The 27,476-nt window shown below is 50.8% G+C and overlaps 2 protein-coding genes across 4 annotated transcripts in view; one reads left to right on the top strand and one right to left on the bottom strand.

Moving 5' to 3' along the window:
- Nucleotides 1-738: 738 nt before the first annotated feature.
- On the top strand, nucleotides 739-24,065 carry LOC122684755 (collagen alpha-1(I) chain-like). The gene is made up of 10 exons (XM_043889063.1): nucleotides 739-820; nucleotides 9,104-9,166; nucleotides 9,412-9,619; nucleotides 9,952-10,215; nucleotides 11,319-11,403; nucleotides 12,136-12,331; nucleotides 16,669-16,728; nucleotides 16,859-16,904; nucleotides 22,619-22,731; nucleotides 22,928-24,065. The coding sequence occupies exons 1-10, from the start codon at nucleotides 739-741 to the stop codon at nucleotides 22,936-22,938; spliced, it is 1,128 nt and encodes a 375-aa protein (XP_043744998.1). The 3' UTR covers nucleotides 22,939-24,065.
- A 221-nt stretch (nucleotides 24,066-24,286) lies between these two features.
- MALT1 (MALT1 paracaspase) overlaps nucleotides 24,287-27,476 on the bottom strand; it is a 61,155-nt gene continuing 57,965 nt past the window's right edge. For 2 of the 3 annotated variants that reach the window (XM_043889071.1, XM_043889072.1), the window contains 2 exons: nucleotides 27,003-27,128; nucleotides 24,287-25,361 (listed from right to left, as the gene is read on the bottom strand). In XM_043889071.1, coding sequence (XP_043745006.1) covers nucleotides 24,921-25,361; nucleotides 27,003-27,128 — 567 coding nt within the window. In that variant the 3' untranslated portion in view covers nucleotides 24,287-24,920. The remainder of the gene's footprint in view (nucleotides 25,362-27,002; nucleotides 27,129-27,476) is intronic. The other variant, XM_043889073.1, reaches the window with a different exon arrangement.

Genomic DNA, 27,476 nt, shown 5'->3' with positions numbered 1-27,476 from the left:
GAAATAAATGTGTGCAGGGTTTTTTTGTTTGTTTTTGTTCACGTTGTCTTGGCCACACTGCACAGCTTGCAGGACGTGGACCTTAGTTTCTCAACCAGAGATTAAACCTGGGACCCGGGCATTGAAAGCACAGAGTCCCAGCCCCCGGACCACCAGGGAATCCCTAGTGTCTGTTGGTTATAAGCCGCCCAGTCGGTGGTATTTTCTATGGCATCCTGAACACACTAGGACAAGTACCATGGAACCTATCTTGGGGTTTGGGCCCAGGAGGGAAATAGAGGATGGACCTGGTGCCGACCACTCATTATGGCATGATGAGCTTCTAGAAGGCACCCCTGCCTTCCTGTGATGGCAGCCGGTGAGTACCATCCTGCAGGACGTGTGCTCAGCCTTGCTGCAATGGTTTCCTCATTCGTTTCCTGCAGGGAAGTTTCCGCATCGTGGCCTGCCGCGACTTGTTCCCGACCACTTGTCTGGTTTCATGTTTGGAATTCTTCCCTCCACACTGAGAGCTGCAGCCACTCTGAGCTGTTTTCACCTTGTGCCCTTTCTTATCCTTTGAGAAAGCATTCTCTCCATCTAGAAGCTTCTTGACACCTCCTCCTCTGTCCTAGGCGAACTTCTTCTTTTTTAATGGGGAAAGAGTTTCTTATTTACTTCCTTATTTATTTGGGGCTGTGCTGGGTCTTCCCTGCCGGGGGGGCTCTTCTCTAGCTGTGAGCAGGGACTGCTCTCACGATGCGCTCCGCAGGCTTGCTTCTCGCCGCGGTGGCTTCTGTTGTCGTGGAGGTCGGGCTCTCGGGCATGTGGGCTTTAGGACGTGTGGCTCAAGGACTCAGTAGATTGTGGTTCCCAGGTTCTGGAACACAGGCTCGATACTTGTGGCACATGGGCTTAGCTGCTTTGAGGCATGTGGGATCTCCTTGGACCGGGGAACAAACCTATGTCCCTGCATTGGCAGGCAGATTCTTAACCACTGGACCACCAGGGAAGTCCTAGACAGCCTTCTTCAAGTCTCAAAGCAGACTCTAGCTCTATTACACTTGCTGTGATGCTCTCAAACACACAGGAAAGGGTTTCTCCAGGCTCCCACCAAACCTGAGTGGCGTGTGTTACTGTCATTGTCTGCTTGCCTGAAAGGCCCTCCACTGGACTCAACTGCTGGAGGTCAAGATTCTGTTTTGTTTTGCTTATTTTCGTATTTGTATCAGTAACATTATCTTACTCCTGTAATACATATTTGCTGCCCGATTGACTAGAGATTACATGGTGTTGTGGAGGTGACGGGTAAAGGGCCTGCTTTCTAGCAAGCTCATCCACTATAGGTATTCATCCCATCTGGAGCATCTCTTGGGAAAAGAGAGATCACACTGGGAAAAATCCAGAACCTTTTAGACTGAAACCACCGGAAATGCCAATATCCCTGAGGGGAGGGTTTGCTGAACAATAAGACTTTGGAAAGTACTTCTGAGACTTTCAGCTTTGGGGAATTTTTGGTGGATGATACATTAGGGAAGAAAAAAATCAGATCCCAGTTTCCCATTGGCGCTGGTACTCCTCTGCAGTCTTGTTGATTTCAAATGCTAGCCACCTTAGGCAGAGCACCCAGTCACACCCTTGTCTCCTTTCCCAGCTTTTGCACATGAGCTAACATGTACGTAGGAACGTTAGGTCCGTTTGCTCTCTAATCACGGTTCCTGTGCTCAACAATGATAGTTGAGCAAATAGAGTGATAAGCTGTCATTTTAAAACACACTTAACAGTGGAAAGAATAGGAGATTTGGAGTCAGAAGATGCCCCAAGTTCCAGCCTTAACTCTGTCACTCTCTGTTTGTGTGATCTGAAGCTTTTTTTTTTTTTAAATTTTATTTTGGATTGGGGTAGAGCTGAGTAACAATGCTGTGATAGTTTCAGGTGGAGGGGAAGGGACTCAGCCACACATACACATGTATCCTTTCTCCCCCAAGCTCCCCTCCCATCCAGGCTGCCACATTTTTGGCCTGCCACTCCCTGACCAGGGATTTAACCCAGGCCTCCACAGTGAAAGTGCCAAATCTTAACCACTGGACCACCAGGGAACTCCTTATCTTAAGCTCCTGGTTTCTCAAAGAGGTCATCCTCAAAATGGTAACAATCACAGCAGTAATGGCTCCACAGGGCTATGGTGACTATCAAATGAGATTCCTTAGATATTGGTAAAAGATCTTTCCTTTCAATGGCAAAATTATCTTTCATGCAACTATGAAATAAACAAAGGTCAAATTTTATTTAACTCCTTGGTTAATGTGCAGACCAGTAAGATGTTCGAACAAGCTCAAATGAAAATTTGACTTACAGAGATTTTTATTCTCCTTGGGACATAATTCCTTCGTGTTGTCATGAATAGAAAAAAAAATGTGTTGTCAGATTTCTGCAACTTAACTTCTATCCCTGCAGAGCTGTTAAACAACTTAGTCCATCCAAACCCATCCAGTGAATGGAGTCAGACAATCCTTGGAGAAACGCCCCCAGCACTCCGCTACAAGGACGCCAGGATTCTCTTTTGCCCATTCCCGACACCCAGTAGCTGGATACTGTGGGCCCTGGACAATCCTCTCTCGTCCTCCCTTTCTCCTTGACAACCACATCACATCTGCCCCCATCCCCTCACCCCACCCTCTTCTGCTCTGGACCAGATCCTTAGAGAAAAGCCTGGCCCTCCTCCTCGTAGGCCACTCTCCCTTAATTAACTTTCCTCTCTTGTTTTTTTCAGTGGTTTCCTTCTTCCTCCCTTACGGTTCCTGCTCCGTGGCTTAGAAACATCTTCAAATCCCTCTTCACTTTAAAAACAAGCAGAAACAAAAATATGAAATTGCTCACTGGTGTGTGCAGTTATGCTCTATAACAACAAGGGGAAAAAAAAACTTTGACATTTTGATGGCTTACAACAGAGATCAACAAACTTTTTCCTTAAAAGAGTCAGGTAGTAAATATTTTAAGCTTTGCGGACCGCATGTGTTTTCTGTTCCTATTTACTTTTTCTTTACAGCTCCTAAAAACTGTGAAAGCCATTTTTAGCTTGTGGACAGTACAAAAAGAGGCTGCTGGCTAGATCTGGTTTAGAGAAACGTGTTTATTTTTCACTGGTGCTTCTGAGGCAGAATATATTTGCCCCTGTCCCCACCGATGCCGGTCATGGCTGCGTGCTGGCCTGGCCAGTGGAATGTTGGCAGATGTGACTTAAGAAGTACAGACTTGAGTAGCAGCTGGTCTGAGAAAGATGAGAGACGCATGGAGCAGGCCTGGACCCAGGGCCCAGGGAGGAACCGGAACCGTGCCGGCTGAGCCCGGCTTAGGTCAGAGAGACCGTCGCCCGCCTGCGATGTGCAGAATGGATGCTGAGCTGTGCTTAGTCGCTCAGTCATGTCTGACTCTTTGCGACCCCATGGACTGTAGGCCTCCAGGCTCCTCTGTCCATGGGATTCTCCAGGCAAGAAGACTGGAGTGGGTTGCCATGCCCTCCTCCAGGGAGAATGGATGCTTGACTGCTTCAGTGTGAACTGCCCAAGTAGGGGAATTCAGTAGCTGTAGTTATTTAAAATCTGTTTTACTGGTGAAACTCTTAGACTGTGTTTCTGAAGTGTAGTCAGGGATCACCCGCAAAGTGTGATCAGAACACCTGGGATACCTGGCTAGTATTAATATCAGTTCCCCGGGGCCTCCCTTTGGCGGGACTAATTTGGAATACCTGAGGGGAAGACTTAATAAGGTGCATTATTACTAAACTCCCTGAGGAGTTTGAGAATTGCCGTTTCAGACTCTTCATGAGTCTTTTGTTTCAAATGTAATAACTGCCTTCATTGGAAACCTCCCATGCCCCAGATGCTTTGCATATTTGCATGATCTTAGTTTTAAATCTTGCAACGACTCTAAGAGGCAGGTCTGCCTATCCCCATTTTACAGCTAGGGAAATTGAGGCTTGGAGAGGTTAAATAACGTAGGATCACATGTCTATGTGATTCTTCTACTCTCCTGATGCCCACTGGCATAGCTTAAGTTGGTTTACAGCTTTGGTGTTCCTTGACATACACAATTATGCAAATCACCCTGTCCTGTCAGTTCTTCCAGCCAGAAACAAGCTAGTGAAAAAGGGAAGACTGGAGCAAGGAAGTCCATGGGGCCGCAGGGAGACCGACAGGACCGATCAACTGAACAAGAGCAAGGGGCAGGGAGAGGGCCTGAAAACGGCAGGAAGCTCTGCCTGGGGCTGTTTGTCAAGGGAAGGGGCGGGGCCAGGGCTGCAGATGGGGTTGATGGGCTGTTTCTGGTTCCTAGAGAAAGGAGGGAGGGAGGGAGGGGGAAGGGCCCACCAGGGCCAAGGGGCTGAGTGGTCCCACCTGAGAGGGCTCACAGTGGCCAGAAACTTTAAAGAGAGCAAACATCCACACAGGTGCCTTCGATGACCTTAGAATTGCCTGGAGAGGGTGTTTAAAATTTTGTTTTTCAGGTCACCCCCCACCCCCAGATTCTGACCTACTAGCTCTGAGCTATACCCAGGGATCTTCCTTTTCAGCAAGCTTTCTGAGTCTGATGTTGGTTTTTTGAGATCACACTTAGAAAAACTTTGAACTAAAGAAATGATTCACAAATGATAGATCTTTCCCTTTGGAAAAAACCACCTAAGGAACATGTATAGTGTAAATTCTAAATGCAGAATAATAGAAGGAAAAAAAAATCATTGGAAATCCTACCAGTCAGGGATACTACTACCAACATTTCAATATGTGAATTCTCTCCACATTTTGTGTGTGTGCATTTCACAGATGGGGCTGTATACTATATTACTCTGTAGCTTGCTTTTTGCATTTAACCATAACATACCCTTGAAGTCAATAAATGTAAACGCACCTCGTATTTATGGTAAGTTTTTAGGTATCGGTGGAGATGCTTGTTTGAGGGGATGGTCTGGGACCGTTCACATCCTCTTCAACGTGCACTATTAAGCAAACTGGGTAAGGCCAGAGCCTGGGGCTCGTCTCAAAACCCCAGTGCCCTGCCTCAGCCACACTCCACAGAGTCCTGCCTGGGCTGGGCGAGGAGGAGCCCTCGGTTGGTTCTGGGCAAGCAGCGTACTTTACCAGTTGTGGGCAGACACCCGGGGGTTCCAGGAAGCAACCCAGGGAACTCTCAGCCTCTGCTGCTAATCCTGAGGGTTTTCCGGCTCCGAGGCCACTGCCAGTCCTCAAGACTGGCAGCGCCAAGCCAAAGGAGCGTCCATCCCCGCCCCACCCCCTACCTCCCACCCAGGGGAGCCCCTCAGGGACGGGCTTCAAGACTGACTCAAAGATTGAAACCATGAGCCAAGTGAAGAGTCGCCTGAGCGGCTGCCTTTGAACTGGAGAAACGGCCCCCTCCCCCAGGCTCTCTCCTCCCAGGGAGCCCCACACCCCCGCCCCCACCCAGGGGCCCCAGCAACAATGCAAAGTTCAAATCTATGGCTACAAGGAAGTGCATTTGGGAACAATCAGCAGGCCCCTGACCTCTGACCTGTGACCCCAGGGCTGCCCTCCCTTCCTCAGAGAAGGGGCTTGAGTCCTTGGAACCAAAGGGGAAAAAAAATGTGTGTAGAGGGCCATTTTTGAGAAGAAATGAACTTAAAATACAATCGCTAGTAAAACTTCTTTAAAAAAGTGATTGGATAATTGGCTTCAGTCTGAGAGATAAACAGACAACATAGCAAATCCTTTAACCTCCTGTCCGGGGCTGTAAAGGGGCCTGCGTTTGTATTTTCCTGTTGCTTTTATGACCTAGGGCCTGGCCTCTCTCTGCCTCTGGACCGGCCAGCACAAAGCCCAGCTAATCACAGAGAAGTTTCGGAAATGAGGGTCTAGAATGGAATCTCCTCCTCACGCCCTGCCGGCCGCAGCCTCTTCAGGGCACTTCCCTCTCTGGAAGGCTCTGCTTCCCCCACCACCCCCACCTCGGGAAACAAAGGGGCTGTTTCAAGCTTTCCTTGGAGCCCAGCGTGCCCTCTGGGGGTACAAGAATTCAGTGAAAGCAGTTCTTTATGCTCCCTTCCCAGGGGTAGGGCTGTCAGAGGAAAGAAAATAAATCAAGCACCCCACATTTGAAGGCAGGAGGACAAGGGGACGACAGAGGATGAGGTGGTTGGATGGCATCACTGACTCGATGCACGAGAGTTTTAATAAGCTCCAGGAGCTGGTGATGGACGGGGAAGTCTGGCATGCTGCAGTTCATGGGGTCGCAAAGAGTTGACTGAACTGAACCCCACATTTGTGGGGTGTACTATGTATAAATACCTGTGTGTGAGGGGGATACAAAAGTGCTTCTTGTAGCTAGTAGGAGCCTTGCCTTCAAAGAGCTTCCTGGGGAATACCATTGCTCATCAGAGCACAGGGGGAAAGTCAATTCACAATTCAAGACTGCAATCAAAGCGATCCTGTGACAGAGGAATGTCACAGGCCTTAAGAGTTCAGGAAATGTTAAATACTCCTTGAGCGTCTCTTCCACCTGCCAGTCAGGAGATGCAGGAGACAGAGGTTCGATCCCTAGGTCAGGAAGATCCCCTGGAATAGGAAATGGTTACCCACTCCAGTATTCCTGCCTGGAGAAGGCCATGGACAGAGGAGCCTGGTGGGCTACAGTCCCTGGGGTCACAGAGAGTCAGACACAGCGGAGCAGGCATACACACGTATTTCTTTTGCTGACTCCCCAGGCAAGAATACTGGAGTGTGTTGCCACGCCCTCCAGAGGATCTTCCCAACCCAGGGATCGAACCCACGTCTCTTACATCTCCTGCATTGACAGGTGGGTTCTTTATCACTAGCACCAACTGGGAAGCCCTATTGGATAAGACAATGGATTGCAAATACCCTTTGCTGGTAACTTGTCTCAGAAGGTGGTTCCCATCTGTTCTTTCCTTTCTTCTGTACCTAGGCCACTTCCTCTTGGAGGAGTGGAGTCTAGTTCTTTGCCTGCTTGAATCTGGGCTGGCCTGTCACTGCTTTGACAAATAGAAGATGGTGGAAATTATGCTCTGTGAGTTGTAGCTCAGTTGGTCAAAAATCTGCCTGCAATGTGGGAAACCCCGGTTCGATTCCTGGGTTGGGAAGATCCCCTGGAGAAGGGAAAGGCTACTCTCTCCAGTCTTCTGGCCTAGAGAATTCCATGGACTGTATAGTCCATGGGGTCGCAAAGAGTCGGACACGACTGAGCAACTTTTTCAGTTTGTTCCAGGCCTGAAATTTAAGGGGACTGGCGATTTCTGCTTCTTTTCTCTTAAGAACCCAGCAGACATTGGAGCCCATTAGTGCCCATGTGAAGTGGAGTATTTCCCACCATATCATAAACAGGGACACCACAGTCATCAGGGATTCCGGGCCTGCACACGTGTTTCTGAGCCCACGAAGGACAATGTCTGCTACCAGGCGGTTGCTTCCATGAGCCGCCACCACTCCCTACGGTGAGTAAGGAACTAAGGATGTGAAAAAGCAAATCGCAGGACACTGGCCCCAGATAGCTGAGATACAGATGAAAGGAAGGATTTCAGCAAGCCCAGCCTCTTGCATCTTCTCATATATAGAAAAGCAATACATTCCTTAACCTGAGATATCTGATTTTCCTTAATTAACAATAACCTTTTGATGTTCAGACTACCTGCCCTTCTCTCAGGGTTACTTGAGGTGCTGCCTACTGGGCTTGAAGTTCTAAAAATTACCACACAGCAATGAGGACCTAGTACAGTAAAAATATATATATATATATATATATACACACACACATGTGTGTGTGTGCACATGCTTAGTCACTCAGCTGTGTCCGACTCTTTGTGATCCTTTGGACTGTAGTCCGCCAGGCTCCTCTGTCCATGGAATTTCAGGCAAGAAAACTGGAGTGGGTTACCATTTCCTTCTCCAGGGGATCTTCCTATCCCAGGGATGGAACCCAGGTCTCTTATGTCTCCTGCATTGGTAGGTGGATTCTTTATCACTAGCACCACCTCGGAAGCCCATACATATATATATATATATGTATGGAGAAGGGCACGGCAACCCACTCCTGTATTCTTGCCTGGAGAATCCCATGGACAGAGGAGCCTGGGGGGGCTGCTGTCCACAGGGTCGCACAGAGTCGGACACGACTGAAGTGAATTAGCATGCACACACACATGTATATTAAGAAACAATAAAAAGAACGAACTGCCAAAATGTTGGGTACTGAGAATAAACACTGCGAACGATGAGGAAAGGGGAGATGAAGACCCAGCAGCATCCAAAGGGGTTGCAGTAGAATCAGGGGCAGGCTCTCCCTGAAAGACTGGAAAACCAATGTCGGGGGGCTGTGGGAGAGGAGGATGGTCACAGCCAGGACACATTCTTTGAGAATGTGTTTTTTAATGATTACAGAATTTTCTGTCTCATGAATAACCACAATTTATTAACCTATCCCTGTAATTTTGTACATTGATGAGGTTGATAATTTTGGCTATTTTAAGTAACACTAAAATGAAAGTCTCTAAAACAGTTTTTGCATGCATCTGATCATCCTTTGAAGAGAGATGACTAGACATGGAATAGTGGGCTGAGAGGCGAACATTTAAAAATATTCTTGACAGTCATTGCCAAGCAGCCTGCTAAAAAAAAATTGCCCACTCACACTTTGTCCAGCTGTGTCTAAGAAGCTCCTGCCATTTTTATTCAGGTTACAAACAAATAAAAAGAAGGCATAAAACTATGTGCGGTCTGACTTTTTTTGGTAAATATGTGAAAATAGATGGAAAATAACTCAAAATGTTAACAGTGCATAACTCTGGGTGATGAGGGTTTATAGGTAATCTGAAGGAAATGGCAACCCACTCCAGTATTCTTGCCCCGGGGAAATCCCATGGACAGAGGAGCCTGGCAGGCTACAGTCTATGAGGTCGCAGAAGAGTTGGATGCCACTTAGCAACGGAATGTTTTTCTTTATTCCTTTCTCTATACATTTCTTAAATAGGATGTGCATTACTTTCAAAACAAAAATTTTTAAGCAGAAAAAGGAATATGACAGAAGGAACACTGCTCAAGTCCAAGAGAATGGTGTTGTCCCCGGCGTCCGTTGGCAGAGTCAGCGGGCACACACCACGCAGCCCTGCTGGGCTTCGGCGGGCCCGTCTCCACCGCCGCCGGTGAGACCCAGCTCAGAGAACCCTGAGAATCACCTGAGCACGTACACACGTCCTTCCCAGAGTCCCAGCCCGGGCTCACTGGGTGTGAACTGGTAAGGGATGGTAGGATAGGGTGCGGCGCCTGCATGGGCGTTTTTAGACAGCGACTCCTGTCCCCTCGTGAGCAGTCTCGGGGCTCGCTCCCCACCGCAGCCTCTGAGGAAGGCCCGGACATGAGCAGTCTCGGGGCTCGCACCCCACGGCAGCCTCCGAGGAAGGCCCGGACATGAGCAGTCTCGGGGCTCGCTCCCCACCGCAGCCTCTGAGGACGGCCCGCGGGGTGCGGACCGCTCCCGACAGAGCTGCAGCCCCGCTGGGCGGCAGAGCGGGCCGCGCGGCCGTGGAGACACCCTGCGTGCTCCGCGCGTCTCGGCTGCAGGCGGCGCTGAGACTCGGGACCCACGAGCACAGACGGTGACTCAGAACCAGACAAAGCGCGCGTCTCATCGGGGCCGCCGTCTCCCCTGAGCTACAGGTGCCCTGGGGGCCAGAGGGGCGCCTTCGCGGCCGCCCCGGCTCACCCCGTGTGAGGGCCCGGGGTCTGGCTTTTGAGGGGTCTGTGGTGGAGGAGAGGCCTGATGGGGGGTCAGGCGAAGGGAGCCGCGTAGGCCGAAGCCGTGAGTGGCCTCTCGCCGCGGGGCCAATGGGGCGCGGCCACCGCGCGCTGGCCGGGTTCCCGGCCGCCTCTGGAGCCGGGAGACTAGGGCAGTTCCGTCCTCCGCGGGCCCGTCCGGCCGCTTCGGCAGGGAAGGGGCTGGGCCTGCCGGTTCCCTCAGCAACGGGGCCTGGCCCGGCTACCCGCGCAGGCCCGGCCGGGAAGGGAGAGAGCGGCGGCCTCTCCGGGCCTGTCCTCCTTCGCGGCGGTGGGCGCCCCGGGCGCCTGCTTCCAGTGGGCGGCGCGGCGCCTCGGGCCCTCCCCGGACGGAGGAGGCCGCAGCCGGACTGGTGGTTTTCGCGCTGAAATGCGGGTGCAGCCGGCCGGCAGGGGGAGGAGGCGTCAGGAGCCTGGGGTGAGCCTTCGCTCCCCAGAGCGCTGCCCCGGTTCCTGGCCTTCCGCCCCCCAGAGCTCGCGCTGGACGTTTTCTGACCAGCCTGTCGAAACGACTAAGCATCCTTCTCAGCGTTTCTGTTTTCAGGGCTTCTTAATGGCTTCTCCCACCGGACTCTCCTCTGCTGGGGGATCCGCAGGCTTCCGCCCGCCCCCGCGCCACCTCCTCTCCGTTTTGCCGGGTCCTGTCTCCCCAGCTGCCTCATCCGCCTCTGCCCAGGTTGCTTCTCCCCATTTATCTTTTATTTCCTTCACTCACACGCACGCGCACCCCGTTGCAAAGACAAGGGACAAGTCCCCCGCCCCCCCCCACCCCCCCATTCTCTTTCTAGTCTTAGTTTTCTGTCAGGCCTTTAGGGGAGTGGATAAAGCCATCCAGGCTTAGAGACATTGGCAAACTTTGTGAACCAGCGAGGCCATCCGCTTTAGAGAGCTTCTGTCCCTACTGATGTTTAGATGTCTTGGTACTGAACGGTGTGAGCTTTCAGATCTGGAAACGTAGCTGCTACAAAAGGGACCACTTTTCCTGACCACACCCGAGGAGTAAGAAGCTAGTGTATTTCATACACTTCACATTCTCAGAAATACTATTACTATCTTCTGCAGATACCCCTTGCTGTTTTAAATGACTCCGACAAGGCCGTTTCCTTAGGGACTGTTGTTTCAACCTGGGAAACCTCATGATGTGAAGTGTCACGTTGAGGGGGGCTCTGTCACCCTTTCACAAGGTAGCTTTTTGTTGTTGGAGCATCACCAAGAATACTCAGGATCCATTAGCACGGAGAATGTAAGCCCACATGGAAGCTACTCCGCTGAAGTGAAGTGAAAGTCCCTCAGTCCTGTCCAACTCTTTGCGACCCCATGGAGTATGTAGGTCATGGAATTCTCCAGGCCAGAATGCTGGACTGCCTAGCCTTTCCCTTCTCCAGGGGATCTTCCCAACCCAGGGATCGAACCCAGGTCTCCCTCATTGCAGGCGGATTCTTTACCAGCTGAACCACAGGAGAAGCCCCAGACTTCCCTGACCCACACCCAAATAAAAAGATGCCGGTTCGTTTTTCACAGGGAGCCTAGACCAGCCAGCAACTTCTTATACCTGCCAGCACCTCGATCCCCAGCCCACAAAGCCCTTCACTTCCAACTCCTGCAGGTAGGCTTGCTGTGAAGATTAAGACAGTTTATGTGTGCTGAGCATGGAGCTCAGGGCCTGGTGCACAGTGAACAGTAGTCATAGCAATAGTAATATCGCCTTTGACCTTCTGGCCGTGGGAATGAACCTCTGTTATCTCCATGCTTCCCATAAACTAATGCAAGGGTTATTAACCTTGATTCACAGAGATGGACGCTCAGGCAGTTTCAGTAACCAGCCCAGGGTCACCCAGCCAGTTAGACGGTGCCGTCCGGGTTTGAACTCAAAGCACTCAGCATCACACAAGCTCTGTCCCAAGCGTTCGCGGTATCTCTCCAGCGGTCGTGACAGTATTGTAAATGGTTTGCTTAGCCCGAGTCCCCGGAGGTTTGTTCTGTGGAGACAAGTCCATTATGTCAATGCCTTTGAAATCAGCTGGAGGGAGTCCTTCAGTGTGCGGCTTTTAGTGCCTACTGAGCAGGTGGAGAAAGCAGAGCAGTGAACAGGGTGCTTTGCAGCTCGAGGAGGGCTCCTTGTGCCGCCCAGGTTCTCCGGCGAGGCTGGGGTTTAAGGCCTCCGAGGAGAACTGCTTCATACAAAGGCAGAAGAGATGGCTGTTCCCACGCTCTTGTGATTTTCGGGGAAAAGTCAGGTCCCCTACAGCGTATCCTCTAGATCCAGATGGCCTGATGTGAAAGCATCCGAAGAGCCAACATTAAAGAGTTATTCTTCTGAGGTCTCTCCTCTCTCTAGAGTCCTCTTTTCAAAGGAAGATGCCCACAAGCAGGAAAGCACCAGGGTGACCGTCTCCCTGCAGGGCAACGAGCGTCGGCATCCGGGGCTGGAGAGGAAAGGGAGCGCGGCGACAAAGGAGAGAGGCCGGCATCTCGGTGTTCTTCCCAGGCGCCCCGGGGAGTATCTTTGATTCGATCTTGGCTTCATGACCTTGGTGGGTTTTCTTGCTGCTCTCTGCTCCTTTTTTGACCAAGAAGGGGAAAGAGGGATGACAGATGAGGGGGTGTGGGCGGAGGGTGGAGGTTAAGGGAGGAGGTGGGCTTCCCTGGTGGCTCAGAGGTAAAGAACCGCCTGCCAATGCAGGGGATGTGGGTTCGATCCCCGGGTTGGGAAGATCCCCTGGAGAAAGAAATGGCAGCCCACTCCAGTATTCTTGCCTGGGAAATCCCATGGACAGAGGAGCCTGGAGGGCTGGAGTCCGTGGGGTCGCAAAAGGGTATCAACTTAACAAGGGAGGGATTGGCTGCCTGGTTGAATGGCGGTGAATGGACACGGGGGAAGTTGTGTCTCACCCTGGCAACCCACTCCAGTATTCTTGCCTGGAGAATCCCATGGACAGAGGAGTCTGGCGGGCTACAGTCCGTGGAGTCTCCAGAGTCGGACACGACTGAGCGACCAAGCCGCCAACACACGTGTGTGCACAAATGCCACAGACACACCCCATATGCAGACTCCCACCCTCCCCCGCAGCGTTTAAAGAGAATAATAGTGCCCCCTGGTGGCGATTTACAAATAAGACACCTCTAAACCTCCACTGAGGTTTAAACTTCCCTGGTGGCTCAGATAGTAAAGCGTCTGCCTGCAATGCTGGAGGCCTGGGTTCAATCCCTGGGTCAGGAAGATCTCCTGGAGAAGGAAATGGCAACCCCACTCCAGTATTCTTGCCTGGAAAATCCCGTGGACGGGAGGAACCTGGTAGGCTACAGCCCATGGGGTCGCAGAGTCGGACACGACTGAGCAACTCCACTAAATCTCCATGGAAGAAGACACATGTTGTGTTACTCTGCACTTAATTTACAAGGGGGACAGTCGAAAGTGCCCCATGGCCCTCTTGTCCTTTTCTTGGAAAATGAGCTGAGCCCTAAACGTCCTTCTGAGAAGAGCTTTGCAGCATTCCTGGGGGTCGTCTGGGTGAGCGGACAATACCTAGAAAACAGCTCCCGAACAGAACGCCATGTCCTTGGTATCTTGAGACCCTGGCTTTGTGCTTACTCGGGAAAGAAGCAGCAGGCTTAAGGAATGGGGATCGGTGAAGAAAGTCTTGATTTCAGGAATCAATTCCAGCCACTGTGCATTTTATCTGTAAGCCGCAGCAAGAGCAGAGAACCCTGTACTGATTCAATATCATCAGTTTCTGCTTCTCTGACTTGAGCATGGTCTCTCCAGTAACGGCTCGTCTCCCCTTGATACAATGAAAAGAAACGCCATCCATTTGCCTCACCGAATCCCTACCCTGTAGAGGCACTGTGCCTGCAAGCTGATGACATCAGGGTCAATGCAGACATACCTGTGGGCCTTTGTTTTCCTCTTAGGAACTCAGCCCAGGTCACAAGTGATCTTTGTCTCATCTTTATCTTATCCAAAATCAATAAGATTGTGCATACACTGAGCTTAACTCACTGCCTATACCTCCTAATTGTTCTGTAACAGCAGCTCTGAATGTATCTAATATGTCTGGAACTCCCTGTATGTGTAGGAACTAAAAGCTATTTCTAGGGAGCAACATGAATTTTTAAATGCTTTGGGATTTTAAAAGGACTCATTAAAAGGCATTGGGATTTCCAGCTGTGAGATCTTTTATTTATGTAGGAGTTCAAAGAGTGCTTTGCAAATGCTAGCTTGTGAATCTTCGCAAAATCCCCTAGAAGTGACTGGCCCCCAAAAAAGGGAACACGGATGAACCGTTAATCTGAGTAATATGGCAGTAAAGTCAGGACAGGGCAGGGAACAAGCCGCTCTTAACCCCGCCGCCCACCAAGTCTGGAGCTGTAAAGCTCCCCTGTAAACAACCTGGTTTTGCCTGTAAGTTCTAGGTAAGGGAGACTCTTTATTTGCCCCAAGGTGGGGAAGGAATAAAACTCTAAAATAATTGTGGATGAACTAGGAGCAGGATAATAAGGGAGGAGGGTGGAGGAGGGTTCTTGTTGTCCCTTCTCCTCCCTGACATTTGATTACAGGTGAAATCAGGTGAGAGTGAGAATCAAGAGACACAGAGAGGAGTGATATAAGGGGCACCAGGGGGCTTGCAGGAGGTTTTGGGGGGAGGGTCTGTGTCCTTGCCTTTTCAGCTTCTGTTGGCCGCCTAGGTTCCTTGGCTTGTTGCCCCTTCCTCCACTTTCAAGGAGTACCCCTCCAGTCTGCTTTCATCATCACATGGCCTTTTCCTTTCTTCCCTAGCTCTCCAGATTTGTATGCAGGTCAGGAAGCAACAGTTAGAACTGGACATGGAACAATAGACTGGTTCCAAATAGGAAGAGTATGTCAAGGGTGTATGTCATCACCCTGCTTATTTAACTTATATGCAGAGTACATCATGAGAAATGCTGGGCTGGATGAAGCACGAGCTGGAATCAAGATTGCTGGGAGAAATATCAATAACCTCAGATATGCAGATGACACCACACTTATGGCAGAAAGTGAAGAAGAACTAAAGAGCCTCTTGATGAACATGAAAGAGGAGAGTGAAAAAGTTGGCTTAAAACCCAACATTCAGAAAACTAAGATCATGGCATCTGGTCCCATAACTTCATGGCAAATAGATGGGGAAACAGTGACAGACTTTATTTTGGGGGGCTTCAAAATCACTGCCGATGGTGATTGCAGCCATGAAATTAAAAGACGCTTACTCCTTGGAAGAAAAGTTATGACCAACCTAGACAGCATATTAAAAAGTAAAGACATTACTTTGCCAACAAAGGTCTGTCTAGTCAAGGCTATGGTTTTTCCAGTAGTCATGTGTGGATGTGAGAGCTGGACTATAAAGAAAGCTGAGCACCGAAGAATTGATGCTTTTGAACTGTGGTGTTGGAGAAGACTCTGGAGAGTCCCTTGGACTGCAAGGAGATCCAAGCAGTCCATTCTAAAGGAAATCAGTCCTGGGTGTTCATTGGAAGGACTGATGCTGAAGCTGAAACTCCAATACTTTGGCCACCTGATGCGAAGAGCTGACTCATTTGAGAAGACCCTGATGCTGGGCAAGATTGAGGGCAGGAGGAGAAGGGGACGACAGAGGATGAGATGGTTGGATGGCATCACCAACTCAATGGACATAGGTTTGGGTAAACTCTGGGAGTTGGTGATGGACGGGGGGCCTGGTGTGCTTCGGTCCATGGGGTCGCAGAGAGTCGGACACATTGTGCAATTGAACTGAACTGAACTAGCTCTCCCCACATTCCTGCTATAAGAATCCTGGTGATGCTGTTGGCTCACCAGGGTAATGCAGGATCATCTCTCTATCTCAAGGTGGTTAACCCCATTTGCAAAATCCCTCTGCCATTCTCAGGTCCTGGGCACTTGGACACCTCTGGGAGCCATTGTTCTGCTTCCCACACTGAGAAATCAGGGCAGAGAGACTTGGTGATATTTCAAAGAGAAATCTCTATCATATGGAAATCTTTCCATAACATCAGTTTCTCTAAGTCCAAGGACTATGGACTAGTTCACATATGAGTTGCCCTTGCCGTTCTGAAATATGAAGATGGGACCTGTGCTTCTCAACATGTTCCCCACCTTGGGGGCAAGGTCACAGCTGGGGCTCTTCTGAGCTAGGGGTGGTGAGACCCTAAAGTTGTATACATGTCTTCCTCCAGAAAGCAGGGCGAGCCTTTAAAGTCCAGCCTTCCACGGAGTCTTAACCACTGGACTGCCAGGGACATCGCAAGATAAATATTCAAAGGATCAGAGGCAGACACGGCCCCCCGGCAGACAGCAGGCGGGACTTTTATTGTTCCAATTATTTTTTTTAGTAACCAATATCTTTTGAAATGCTTATCTCAAAGTACATTCAAATATCAGCTACTTGTACCTACACATGAAAACAGGCCTTGATTACAAAAGATAATGAACAGATAACAAAGGGAAAATGGAAAGTGTGTGTTCATAAATGCCTCGGCTACAAACCAATCAACTTCTGGGTACTGAAGGCTGTAGGTTTTGTTCTGTGAGTGTAGCTGGGTGATGAAGAATAAATAGATATAGGTTGTCACCAGTTAGAGTGGCTGACAGGTCCTTCCATTTCCCGGGTGCCTGTGACAGTCAAGTGGGTGCAGGTTGAGGGGGAAGGTCAGATAGTAAGAGAGGTTCATTAAACTCATTGTTTGCTCAGCTGCCTGGCGCAGGTGAATACTTTCAAACCTTTGTTTTCATCACCTACCACTCGTTTGAAATAAAAGAACCAAAATGTATTAAAGCAAAAACAAATGAAGTACAGGCAAATCAGTTAAGAAAAGCATTTGGTATTTCTTGTTCCACTTTTTCTCTTGGCTCTTTCAGATCAAGACCCACTCGCCAGATGCTCTCAGGCTCAGATCCCTTCAAGAGCTGGCAGCAAAGGCAAGTGTGACAGGGACGAAAGGCCAGGCCTTGGGAGGTCTTCCTGCTGGAGGGGGGGGGGTGTGTAAAGCATTCTGGATGTTCTGAGGTGCTTTTGGCAACTTCTTTTTTTTTTCTTTTCTTTTTGCAGTGAGGCCGAAACGGAGGGCACGTGTTGGAAAGAGGTGGTCTGGCTGGTAAGCGTGTGCGTGAATGCCCCTGTTAACGTTTTCTGTGTGCAAATTTATCAATCCAGATGGACAGATTAAGGGCAATTGGAACTGGTGGTGGCTCTGACCTTGTTCAAAGATGGGGAACTCACCCTTCCCCAGGCTTCTCAGCTCCCCTGAGCCAGAATTCCTGCAGTTCTCTCTCAGACACTGCGCTTTAGCCCCTGGCAAGTCAGGCCAAGCTGTGGTCACTAGCCAGTTACCTGGAGCTTGTCTGCAGGGTCCAAATCCACGCTCCACCATTTTCTTCCTCGGTGACCTTGAGCAAGTCCAGCAGTCCCAGAGGCTCCAGTTTCCTCCTCTGTAAAACGGACACAATACTTCCATCCATCACAAAAGCCTGAATGAGAAAAGCAGTTGACATTGTGCCAGGCTCATAGGACCTGCCTAAATACTAGCCCTTATTATTAGGGATTCAAGTTCTGTCTTGCTTAGCTTTGGAGCTCATCAAAGGCCAAATAACCTGAATGCATTTTACTGCTTGAAGTGTTTGCTGTTTTAGTTGCCAAGTCGTGTCTTGCGACCCAATTGACTGTAGCCCGCCAGGCTCCTCTGTCCATGGGATTTTCCAGGCAAGAGTATGGGAGTGGGTTGCCATTTCCTTCTCCAGGGTATCTTCCCGATGCAGGGATTGAACCCTTGTCTCCTGCATTGACAGGCAGATTCTTTACCACTGAGCTACCAGGGAAGTCTAAATATTTTGGGGCACAGTTATCACTTCCCATTGACATTCCATTTACATACGGTACAGATTATTTTCAGAGTGATATTTGAGAGGATTTTGAATAACCTTTGGGCTTCCCGTGTGGCTCAGCTGGTAAAGAATCTGCCTGCAATGCGGGAGACCTGGGTTCGGTCCCTGGGTTGGGAAGATCCCCTGGAGAAGGGAAAGGCTACCCACTCCAGTATTCTGGCCTGGAGAATTCCATAGACTGCATAGTCCATGGGGTTGCAAAGAGTCGGACACAAGTGAGCGACTTTCACTTTCACTTTCTTTCACTTTGAATAACCTTTGGTCCTGTTTCTGAATGTGGGCAGGGATCCCTTTGGGGGTGCTCCCTACTATTCCCAGTTGAGTTGCAGGTTTCGTCCGGCTGCTGTCTGGGGAAGGCTGGGGGCAGATGTGACTCAAGTGGACAGGAAGCCCCCACCCTCGAGGCAGAGGGGTCTGGAAAGTTTGTAGGTGCACCATAGCCTGAGAAACCTCTGGGGCCCACTTTGGAATCCCTCCTTTATTTTCCTCAACAAAAGCAATCTCCAGGTCTCGGCCTTTTACGGGTTCTGTACGTGGAAAATCACAAAACCTAGAGTGGGAACTGTGGTGCACTTGAGGGTACTGAACTCTGCACCTGAGATGGTTTAGACGGTAATTGTCAGGGTCAGGCATATTTCATCCCAGTTACCTGAGTGCTAAGTGGTGGCAGTCGTGTCTGACTCTTGCGACCCCATGGACTGCAGCACCAGAGTCAAGCGGTGCGGGGTCAGGAGGGCCAGTGGCCACTTGCAAGCCTCACCGTGGCTTGGCTGAGTGGCTAACACCGCTGCTCAAGCAGCCTTTCCCGAGGCTCTGGCCTTCCCTCTGCTCTGGGCTGGAGTGGGAAGCAAGCTCCCAGGTTGTAAAAAAACCACCGCGCAGAGCGAAGGACAAACGAGCCTGCGCTGCCCTCTGCTGGGATCCCGGCGCATACCCACCCACTGGAAGGCCTGATGCTGAAGCTGAAGCTCCAATCCTTTGGCCACCTGATGAACTGACTCACTGGAAAAGACCCTGATGCTGGGAAAGATTGAAGGCGGGAGGAGAAGGGACGACAGAGGATGAGATGGTTGAATGGCATCACCGACTTGATGGACATGAGTTTGAGCAAGCTTCGAGAGTTGGTGATGGACAGGGAGGCCTGGCGTGCTGCAGTCCATGGGGTCGCAGAGTCGGACATCACTGAGCGACTGAACTGAACCCATGCAGAACTCAACAAAACACAAGGCAAGGCCTGGTCCAGAGAGCCGGGCAGGCCCTGGAGGACGGTGCAGACCCAGAGTCCTGAAAGGGGGCTCCCAACCCCTTCAGACCCGCTGGCCCCCACTGCTCGGGCCCAAGCTTCTCAGTGGGGTCCGAGCCCTCCTCTGAGGGTGCAGCCGACACCACCACCAGCGAGCCGCCCCGGCTCTGCCCGCCGGGCCGGGTGAGCATCAGCTGCTCCCCGGCTGGGGAGGGTTAGTCACTCAGTCTGTCCGACTCTTCGACCTCGTGGGCTGTAGCCCGTCTGCTCGTTTGCTTCTCCAGGGGGACCTTCCCCATGAGCTGTTCGTGTGTTTTGGATCCGTTCACAGTTCCGATTAGGTTGAAGTGAGCTGACAGGAGCTTGTGATCAGCGGGGGAAGGTTTGAGTTCATTTCTGTGTGAGAAGGTCGAGGGGACCCCAAGGAGGTGCATGGTTGGGCTGCCAGGAACAGTCCGCAGGGAGGAGTGGGTCAAGGAAGCGAGAGGGAAGGAGCGGTGGGTCATCGGGTGGAGCGGAACGTATGGAGAAGTGGAGAGGACAGAGCTGAGAGAGCGAGACCTGGGGCGAAGACTTGGCTGTGTTGTTCAGGACGGGGGAAAGAACGCATGGTTAAAAATCCTTTCTTAGAAACTTTTTTGGGTCATGCTGTGCGGCTTGTGGGATCTCAGGTCCCCACGAGGGGTTGAAGCCAGGCCATGACGGTCAAGGCGCCAAAGCCGAACCATCGGGCCACCAGGGAACTCCCTGGAGACATACTTCTGTTTTAAATGTTGCGATCCCCTCCGTTCTGCCCTTTCTCTAGAGTGTCTGGGACTGGCGGGGGCGCGCGTCTGTCTTGGGGCCAGGAGGGGGCGCAGGAGACTAACGGCGGCGGGGGAAGCAGCTGCTCGATGGCCCTGCCCGCTCGCCTCCGTGTCCTTCCCAGGCCGCCGGGGCTGGAGTCCGAGGTGGCCTCACCTGTGGGCCGCCATCCTGTGCTGGTTCCTAGGGCTTTCACAACCTGTTTTCACCAGCTTGGCGACATGAAACAACAAGTTTATTGTCTCCCAGTTCTGGAGGCCAGAAACCCAAACTTACTATCAGCGGGCAGAAAGTAAGGTCTTGGCAGGGCCATTTTCCCGTGGAAGAGTCTAGAGGACACGCCTTCCTGGCCTCCTCACCTTGCAGGGGCTCACCCTCAGCTCGTGGCTGCGCCTGGCATGGCCTCCACGGCGCCTTGTCTTCATTTCTGTCCCTCACGCAGACACCTGCCGCTGGGGCAGGGACCGCCCTCATCCAGGATGATCTCATGTCCAGAGCCTTTTTTTTTTTTTTTGCCTATTTTATTAAAACCTTTTTTGGCTGCACCACGCGGCTTGCAGGATCTTAGTTCCCCGAGTAGGGATTGAGCCCACGTCCTCAGCAGTGAAAGCAGAGAGTCCTGATTGCTGGACCACCAGGGAATTCCCTCCAGATGCTTAACTTAGTTATATCTGCTATATCTGACCTATTTCCAAATACAGTCTCAGGTTCTGGGGGACTAAGAGATACCTTTGGGGGGGTCCTATTCAACCCACTACACCTTTTTTTTCTCTCCAGTTTAATAACCTGGTGGGTGACCCACATTTTATTTTTACTGTATGCCTGCCCATGCTTTTATTGGGTGACTTTATCTAATGCTTAGTACCCCTGAGTATTCGTTGTAAGGACTGATGCTGAAGCTCCAATACTCTGGCCACCTGATGTGAAGAACTGACTCATTGGAAAAGACCCTGATGCTGGGAAAGATTGAGGGCAGAAAGAGAAGGGGACAATAGAGGATGAGATGGTTGGATAGCATCACCGATTCAATGGACATGAGTTTGAGCAAGCTCTGGGAGTTGGACAGGGAGGCCTGGTGTGCTGCAGTCCATGGGGTCGCTAAGAGTCGGCCACGACTGAACCACAGCCAGAACAACGAGCCCTGTGGCAGATGGTACCCAGGAGAAAACTGAGGCTTAACAGATTCGAGGGCTGCAGAGCTGGGCTTTGATCCCAGGGGGGCTGTCCTCTTGAGCCTACGCCTTTTAATTTTACCCTGCTCTTCTTGGTGGGATCACGTCTCTACCAGGAAAGCTGCTGCGGTTAGAAGGATCAGAGTGGCTAAGGAAATCCGCAGTTTTATGGAGGAAGGTGGGGTTGTAGCTTCTCAGCTGAAGCCCTATAGCCCCGGAGCAAGACTCGTCCCCAGCATCCATCACGGAGAGGAAGCAGAACGCGCAGCATGGGGAGCAGGACACCTCTGTCCTCCTGCAGGGCCGCCCGCCCCTCACCAGGTGCCTGGCGTCCTGGACGTCAGGCCCGCGGGCGCCGGCATGGGCACTGCCTCAGGGCGGGGGGCAGCCTTGTCGGGTGGGCAGCTGCTGGCAGCACGCCCGCAGTCACCAGCCAGTGTCGGGGTGGCAGCAGGTGCCTGGGCAGCTCGGTCCACGCCCAGGCACCACGGGTGGAGGCTGAGGGTGGGGGCTCCAAGGAGCCAGCTCTCCCAGCTCCTCCCACGAGTGGCACCCGCATGGTGTGCCCGGGCCCTGCGCCGAGGAAGCTGGCCGAGCCTAGGGAGGGCTGGGCGATGGGGGCCCGACGGCTTCCTCCCGGCTCCTGACTGGTCACCCACAAGGGCAGCAGCGGCCTGAGGTGGCCCTGCACGCAGACGCCGGGCGCGTGGCGGACTCGTCTGGGGTCGGCCGAGCCTGTTGGTGCCTGTGCCCCAGGCACGGGGGTCTCTCTGAAGCCCTCCGCCCGGGCTGGTTTGAGAATCGGGGGCTCTGGAGACCCCCAGGGAGCTGAGCCCGGGCTCAGCGTCGACCTCGGGCACGCTCACGTTCTCCGGACCAGACGTGAAACCTGGGGGTCTGGGTCCCGCAAGGGCCCTTCCGTCCCCTCATGGCCCCGCGGTCCTCCTTGGGGCTGCAGCTTCTGGGCCGAGGTCTCGGGAGCCCGGCCCCAGGCTCACTGGGGCCCCGAGACCTGAGGCACATGGTCAGAGAGCTAGCTCCCAGGCAGCCCTGGCAACCCTAGCCACGCCCCTTTGAAGAGACATTTCGGAGGCCGGCTGCCCCCCATGGCCCAGCCGGGAACAGGCCTCTGTCCCCTCAGCGGTCATCGGCAGGAGGCTGGCCACACAGCTCAGGTGAGCAGGACACTGTGAACATCTTCCTTCTCCTTCCTCACTGCATTCTGTGGGGACACTCGTCTCAGCCTTCGGATAAATCAGCGCTGATGTCGCTCCATCATTACAGTTGCTGCTGCCCCGGCCCGCGCCCTGGTCACCTGTGTTGGTGACATCTGCCAACGAGGGTCCAGGGCATAACCAAGGGGAAAGCTTGTCCTGAGGGTCACTTTAAGACATGGACACTTCATGGGTCAGGCCTGAGATGTGTGGAGTCAGCAGACAGTGGCTAGGATGGCTCTCAAACCAGTAAGGCCAGCCTCAGGCCGACTGGGGTTCTGACTGCTAAAGAAGACCCTCCGACAGGAAGGATGCTGGCAGCAGACACGGCTGTTGAAGGGACTCTGGGCTTGAAGCATCCAGCTCGCTGGCAACGTTGGTTAATGAGATGGGTGTCTGGGTCAGTTCAGCCTGGATCCTGGATTCATCAGCATCTCCATCAGCATTTCCCCTGGTTCCTAACATGCTTACAATCTCTTCACCCATCCCCACAGGCCTGCTTCCGGGGAGGGCTCACCTGGCCTTCCCCAACAAGCATACTTCATCTTCCCGGTGGGAATGCCGCTGCGGGCCCTGAAACCAGGCTACTTCCCGGGACCACAACAAGGTCAGGTGACCCCAAAGTGTAAAATCCAGTTTTAATTCGTTGTTAATCGGCTATACCCCAATACAAGATAAAAAAGTTAAAGTATGTTAATGGTAGCTTTTCTCTTTATGAACAGGATCCTCACTCATGATTCTGTGTGAATTTGCCAGTTTACTTACTTATGGTTTGTTTATAATCCCCAAATCAATACTTGCAGCCCGTCGATGACCATTCACGGATGTGTGCAGACTGGTGGTGCGCTGATCTCCCCGACGTACGTGTTCTCAGCTGAGGAGAAATGAGACAGTGCCCTGCCTTCTTGCTTCAGCTCTCCTGCAGACGTGACCTCTGAAGGCAGGGGAAGACAGTGCAGGGTGAGCTCTGCCTCTGGGGCCCGCCGGGCGGGTCTGGATCCCGACACTGGCCCGTTAGCTGGGGGGCCTCAGCCAAGTCACTTAATACTTCTGAACCTCATTTTTTTAATACAGCAAAACAAATCTACCAGGATAAATTGTTTTTAGGAGTTAAGGTTATAGTCTATTTGAGATATGTATATGTGTAAAACACACACACTCCCCCTAGGAGCAGTCGCTCTGTATTCGCTAATTTAGTATTCATAGCAACACTGTAGAATATTACTACTGTGAATAACAATATAATTTATATATGACTTGTTAAACCAATCTGCATTCCTGGGATAAACCTCACTTGCTCATGGTGTGTGGCCCTTTTTATACGTTGCTAGACTTAGTTTGCTAGTCTTTTGATGATTTTGTGTCTATAGTCATAATAGCTATTGCTCCACAGTTTTCCTGTGATGTTTCTGGTTTTGTATTACAGTATGCTTTTGAACTGTTATGTTGGAGAAGACTCTTGAGAGTCCCTTGGACAGCAAGGAGATCAAACCAGTGAATCCTAAAGGAAATAAACTTCTAACATTCTTTGGAAGGACTCATGTTGAAGCTGAAGCTCCAATATGCTGGCCACCTGATGCAAACAGCCAACTCATTGGAAAGGATCCTGATGATGGGAAAGATTGAAGGCAGGAGGAGAAGGGGATGACAGAGGACAAGATTGTTGGATGGCATCACCGACTCAATGGACATGAGTTTGAACAAACTCCGGGAGATGGTGAAGGACAGGGAAGCCCGGTGTGCTGCTGTCCATGGGGTCGCAAAGAGTCTTCCCTCCTCTTCTACTTTTGGAAGTTTACAAAGGATTGGTGCTCCTTCTTTAAATGTCTGTAGAATATAGCAGTGAAGACATCTAGGCCTGCAATTTTCTTTGGGGATGTCTTAAAATTACTAATTCAACCTTTTATGTTTACTGCCAGCTGCTTTTTAAACTTCCTTTTTGTAGAACCAAAGGTGATTATCTCCTAACACCAGTAAAATTCAATGAGAAAATACATGTTATCAAGGAAGTCAGGTCCAGGGTTTGTAAGATTCAGGTAAACAGCTACCAAGATTATCCAGTAGCAATATTATCCTGCTGCCTAAAGCTTTACCACAGACAAACATTTCATTACTTCTCCTGTGCTTTCATGACGTTATGAATTAAGAAATAAGACATTGCAGCCTGTTCTACAAAGATTTATACACAAACTTAACTAGTATTTGTAGCAAAGTCCTATAATCACAAACTAAAGTTCATGCGCTTCTAGATTATACACAGACATTCTTATTTACATGTCTTTAAGTCTATCTACAGAAATCATACCTGTCTCAGAACCTGTCAGGAAGGCAATGTGTAGTGGAATAAACACGGCAATAGAAACCTGGAGATCTCAGCTCTAACTTAAATAAGATGCCTCAGTCTGTTTCTCCCACTGACAAAAATTAGGTTAAGCCTGATGATCACCAAGGTCCTTGTCCTGGTTCTAGAAATACAATGACTTATTCTACAGTAATGCCGTTCCCACTGTTCTTACTTCAGAGTGGTCAAGATGAAAACACTGTTATGTACACAAACATATACACGCCCATACTTCATACTTACAGAACAAATCAACCCATCCACAAAATCTTAAGAGGAGGTCTGTAGTTAAATAATTCCAACATCTCAAAGTCCTGAGTTTGCCATGAAATGCCTGTCAACTAATTTTGTCTTGCTACATGTATATCTATTTGCTTTCCCCTAATATCTCACTTTATGTAAGTACTGCTGGATGAGACAGCTATTAATTATGAGAACTTTCAAGAACAAAGAAGTCACTTTTCAGAAATTCTAAGACCATCAGAGAAAGTGAACGGCATTTCATCAGTCGTCTCTACTGGCACGTTGCTTCTGCCAAACTGACACGAGTAATGGTGGCTGTGATGGCCTGAAATGAAGGCGTCCGCAGTCCGGCTGCAGCGACAGCCGTCTGACGGCAGCACGCTGCCCGAGCTGCTGAGGTGTGAGTGGGAGGCGCCCGAGAAGGAGTCCCGAGGCGGGCGGTAGCGGGCTGCCCCCGCGGGGCCGGCGGCAGGGCTGTGGTAGGGGCCGTCACACATGACGCACGTCTGGAAGCGCGTCTTGCTCCCCGAGCCCCGGTGGATGTCGAGTTTCGCGATGAGTGGCTTTCCAACATTCACCTCCCGCTTTTCCTCTACGGTGTCTTCCAGGCCCGAGTACTGATACGACAGGCAGACCGTGAAGACCAGATGTTCCTGGGGAGGAGAAGAGAGGAGGTTTGTCCTTTTCATCAACCAGGGGAGTGTATCAGCTTTAGGATACCATTCACACACACACATCCAGACAAAACCACACAGCAGCCAAAAACACCCAGTCTCACTTTCCTTTACCAGGTTCCAGACCCTCAAAGTAGCCTTTACGTTTTCCTTATACTAAGAAAGGCTAGCTAGAACCAGCTTCCATTTTCCTCATCCCATATGTTGAATTAGTATAGACAGAATCACAGAGATCTTGTGTTACATTCCCAATGAACAGTGAAGACATATTTTTTCAAGCAGCAGGGCTTGGAAAACTCTCTTTCCCTATTATTGGAGACGGGTGTGATCTTTTAATGAAACAGTAATCAGCTTTATGGGACCTCCCTGGTGGTGCAGTGGACGGGCGTCTGCCTGCCTGTGCAGGGGATTCTGTCCCTGGTCAGAAGGTCCCATGTGCTGAGGAGTGAATAAGCCCGTGCCTGCAACTACTGGGCCCACGCTCTAGAGCCTGCGGGCCACAACCACCAAGCCCCCAAGCGGCAGCCACTGAAGCTGTGAGCTGCACCTGCTGAGGCCCGTGCACCTAGAGCCTGTGCTCTGCCACAAGAGATGCCAGCTCAGTGAGAAGCCCAAGCAACGCAAGCAGGAGCAGCCCCGCTCCCTGCAACTAGAGGAACGCCCACGCTCAGCCACGAAGACCCAGCATGGCCCCCCCCCCCACAAAAATCAGCTTCACACTGAGGTAAAAAATTTAGCTGTTTTTAACATATTATGAAGTAATAACCCACAATCACAAGTGGAGACGTACACCTGAATCGGAGAATGGACTGAAGTTCAAAGACACATGGAGAGTGTCGGCCGACTAGCCGTGAACAGGGCGTGGCAGGTTGATGCCCGCCGCCCTGGTGTGACTGTCAGTAGTACTCACGTCACACCCCAAGGTTTGGCTAAGGCCTCCCAGGGTCATGCAGCTCTAAATAAAACTCGAGTCTGGCAAGAATATGGTTCTATTGCAAAGCTCAACCCTATAGACCATGAAAATCACGTAGTTTCTCATGTGTAAGGTCAACGAGAAATGAAAAAAGATCAAAATAAATTCCCATTCTAATTTGTTACGTTCTGCAGAAAGTCATCGAGCTAGGAAATGCTTATTTGAAAATGCTAAGGTATTTACAAGTAGACTATGCTCTTTGTCTCTAACTTTTTAATAACATGGAGGGTAATGACATGCACTCTCACACACAAATAAATCCTCAGGCCATTATTAAGGACAGAATGCAAAATGCGAAAAAGGTCACTGATGAGACTTGCTGTATAGCCGTTCTCTCTGCTTCAACTTAATATGAAATGAAGCAGCACATCTCTGGACCAATACACGGTTCAGAGGCACAAATGCATCTTCACTTTCATAAAAGTTTTCCTTCTGCTTAGTCGCTCTTTGCAACCCCATGGACTGTAGCCCACCACACTCCTCTGTCCATGGGATTCTCCAGGCAAGAATACTCGGGTGGGTTGCCATGCCCTCCTCCAGGGGATCTTCCCAACCCAGGGACTGAACCCAGGTCTTCTGCATTGCAGGAGGATTCTTTACCACCGGAGCCACCAGGGAAGCCCAGTTATAAACGGGAAAGTGGTAACCTTTAATTTCTGCAGTGAGCTGAGTCTCGTGTACAGGCAGTGCTTGGGAAGCTCCTTTGATACTAAATAGCTGCCAGTCTCTTCGGGGGTCCCTTTATTTGCATCTTTGGGATCAATATCTAGGTCCTGTGAAAACCAGAAAACGTTATTAATGAAGTCAGTGGAAGTCACAACATCACCTGTGACCATGAGACATCTTAACAGGCGCTGCTCTCTGAAGAACTGTGCTCTGAGCAGGTAAACCCTGCTGCTGCATCGCTTCATCGTGTCCGACTCTGTGCGCCCCCACAGACGGCAGCCCACCAGGCTCCCCTGTCCCTGGGATTCTCCAGACAAGAACACTGGAGTGGGTTGCCATTTCCTTCTCCAATGCATGAAAGTGAAAAGTGAAAGTGAAAGTGAAGTCGTATCCTACTCTTAGCGACCCCATGGACTGCAGCCTACCAGGCTCCTCCGTTCATGGGATTTTCCAGG

This window comes from Cervus elaphus, chromosome 27 (assembly GCF_910594005.1).
Source record: "Cervus elaphus chromosome 27, mCerEla1.1, whole genome shotgun sequence".
Lineage (NCBI taxonomy): Eukaryota > Metazoa > Chordata > Mammalia > Artiodactyla > Cervidae > Cervus > Cervus elaphus.
The sequence above is the reverse complement of the archived record's forward strand: the minus strand, read 5'-3'. Positions and strand labels throughout refer to the sequence as shown.

Bases quoted from the DNA above. Each gene is read 5' to 3' on its own strand.
- LOC122684755 (XM_043889063.1), top strand. From the start codon at position 739: ATGCGCTCCGCAGGCTTGCTTCTCGCCGCGGTGGCTTCTGTTGTCGTG. The intron at 821-9,103 runs GTGTGGCTCAAG...GTCCGTTGGCAG, and splicing joins GGGCATGTGGGCTTTAGGAC to AGTCAGCGGGCACACACCAC. The intron at 11,404-12,135 runs GTAGGCTTGCTG...TCCTCTCTCTAG, and splicing joins TTCACTTCCAACTCCTGCAG to AGTCCTCTTTTCAAAGGAAG.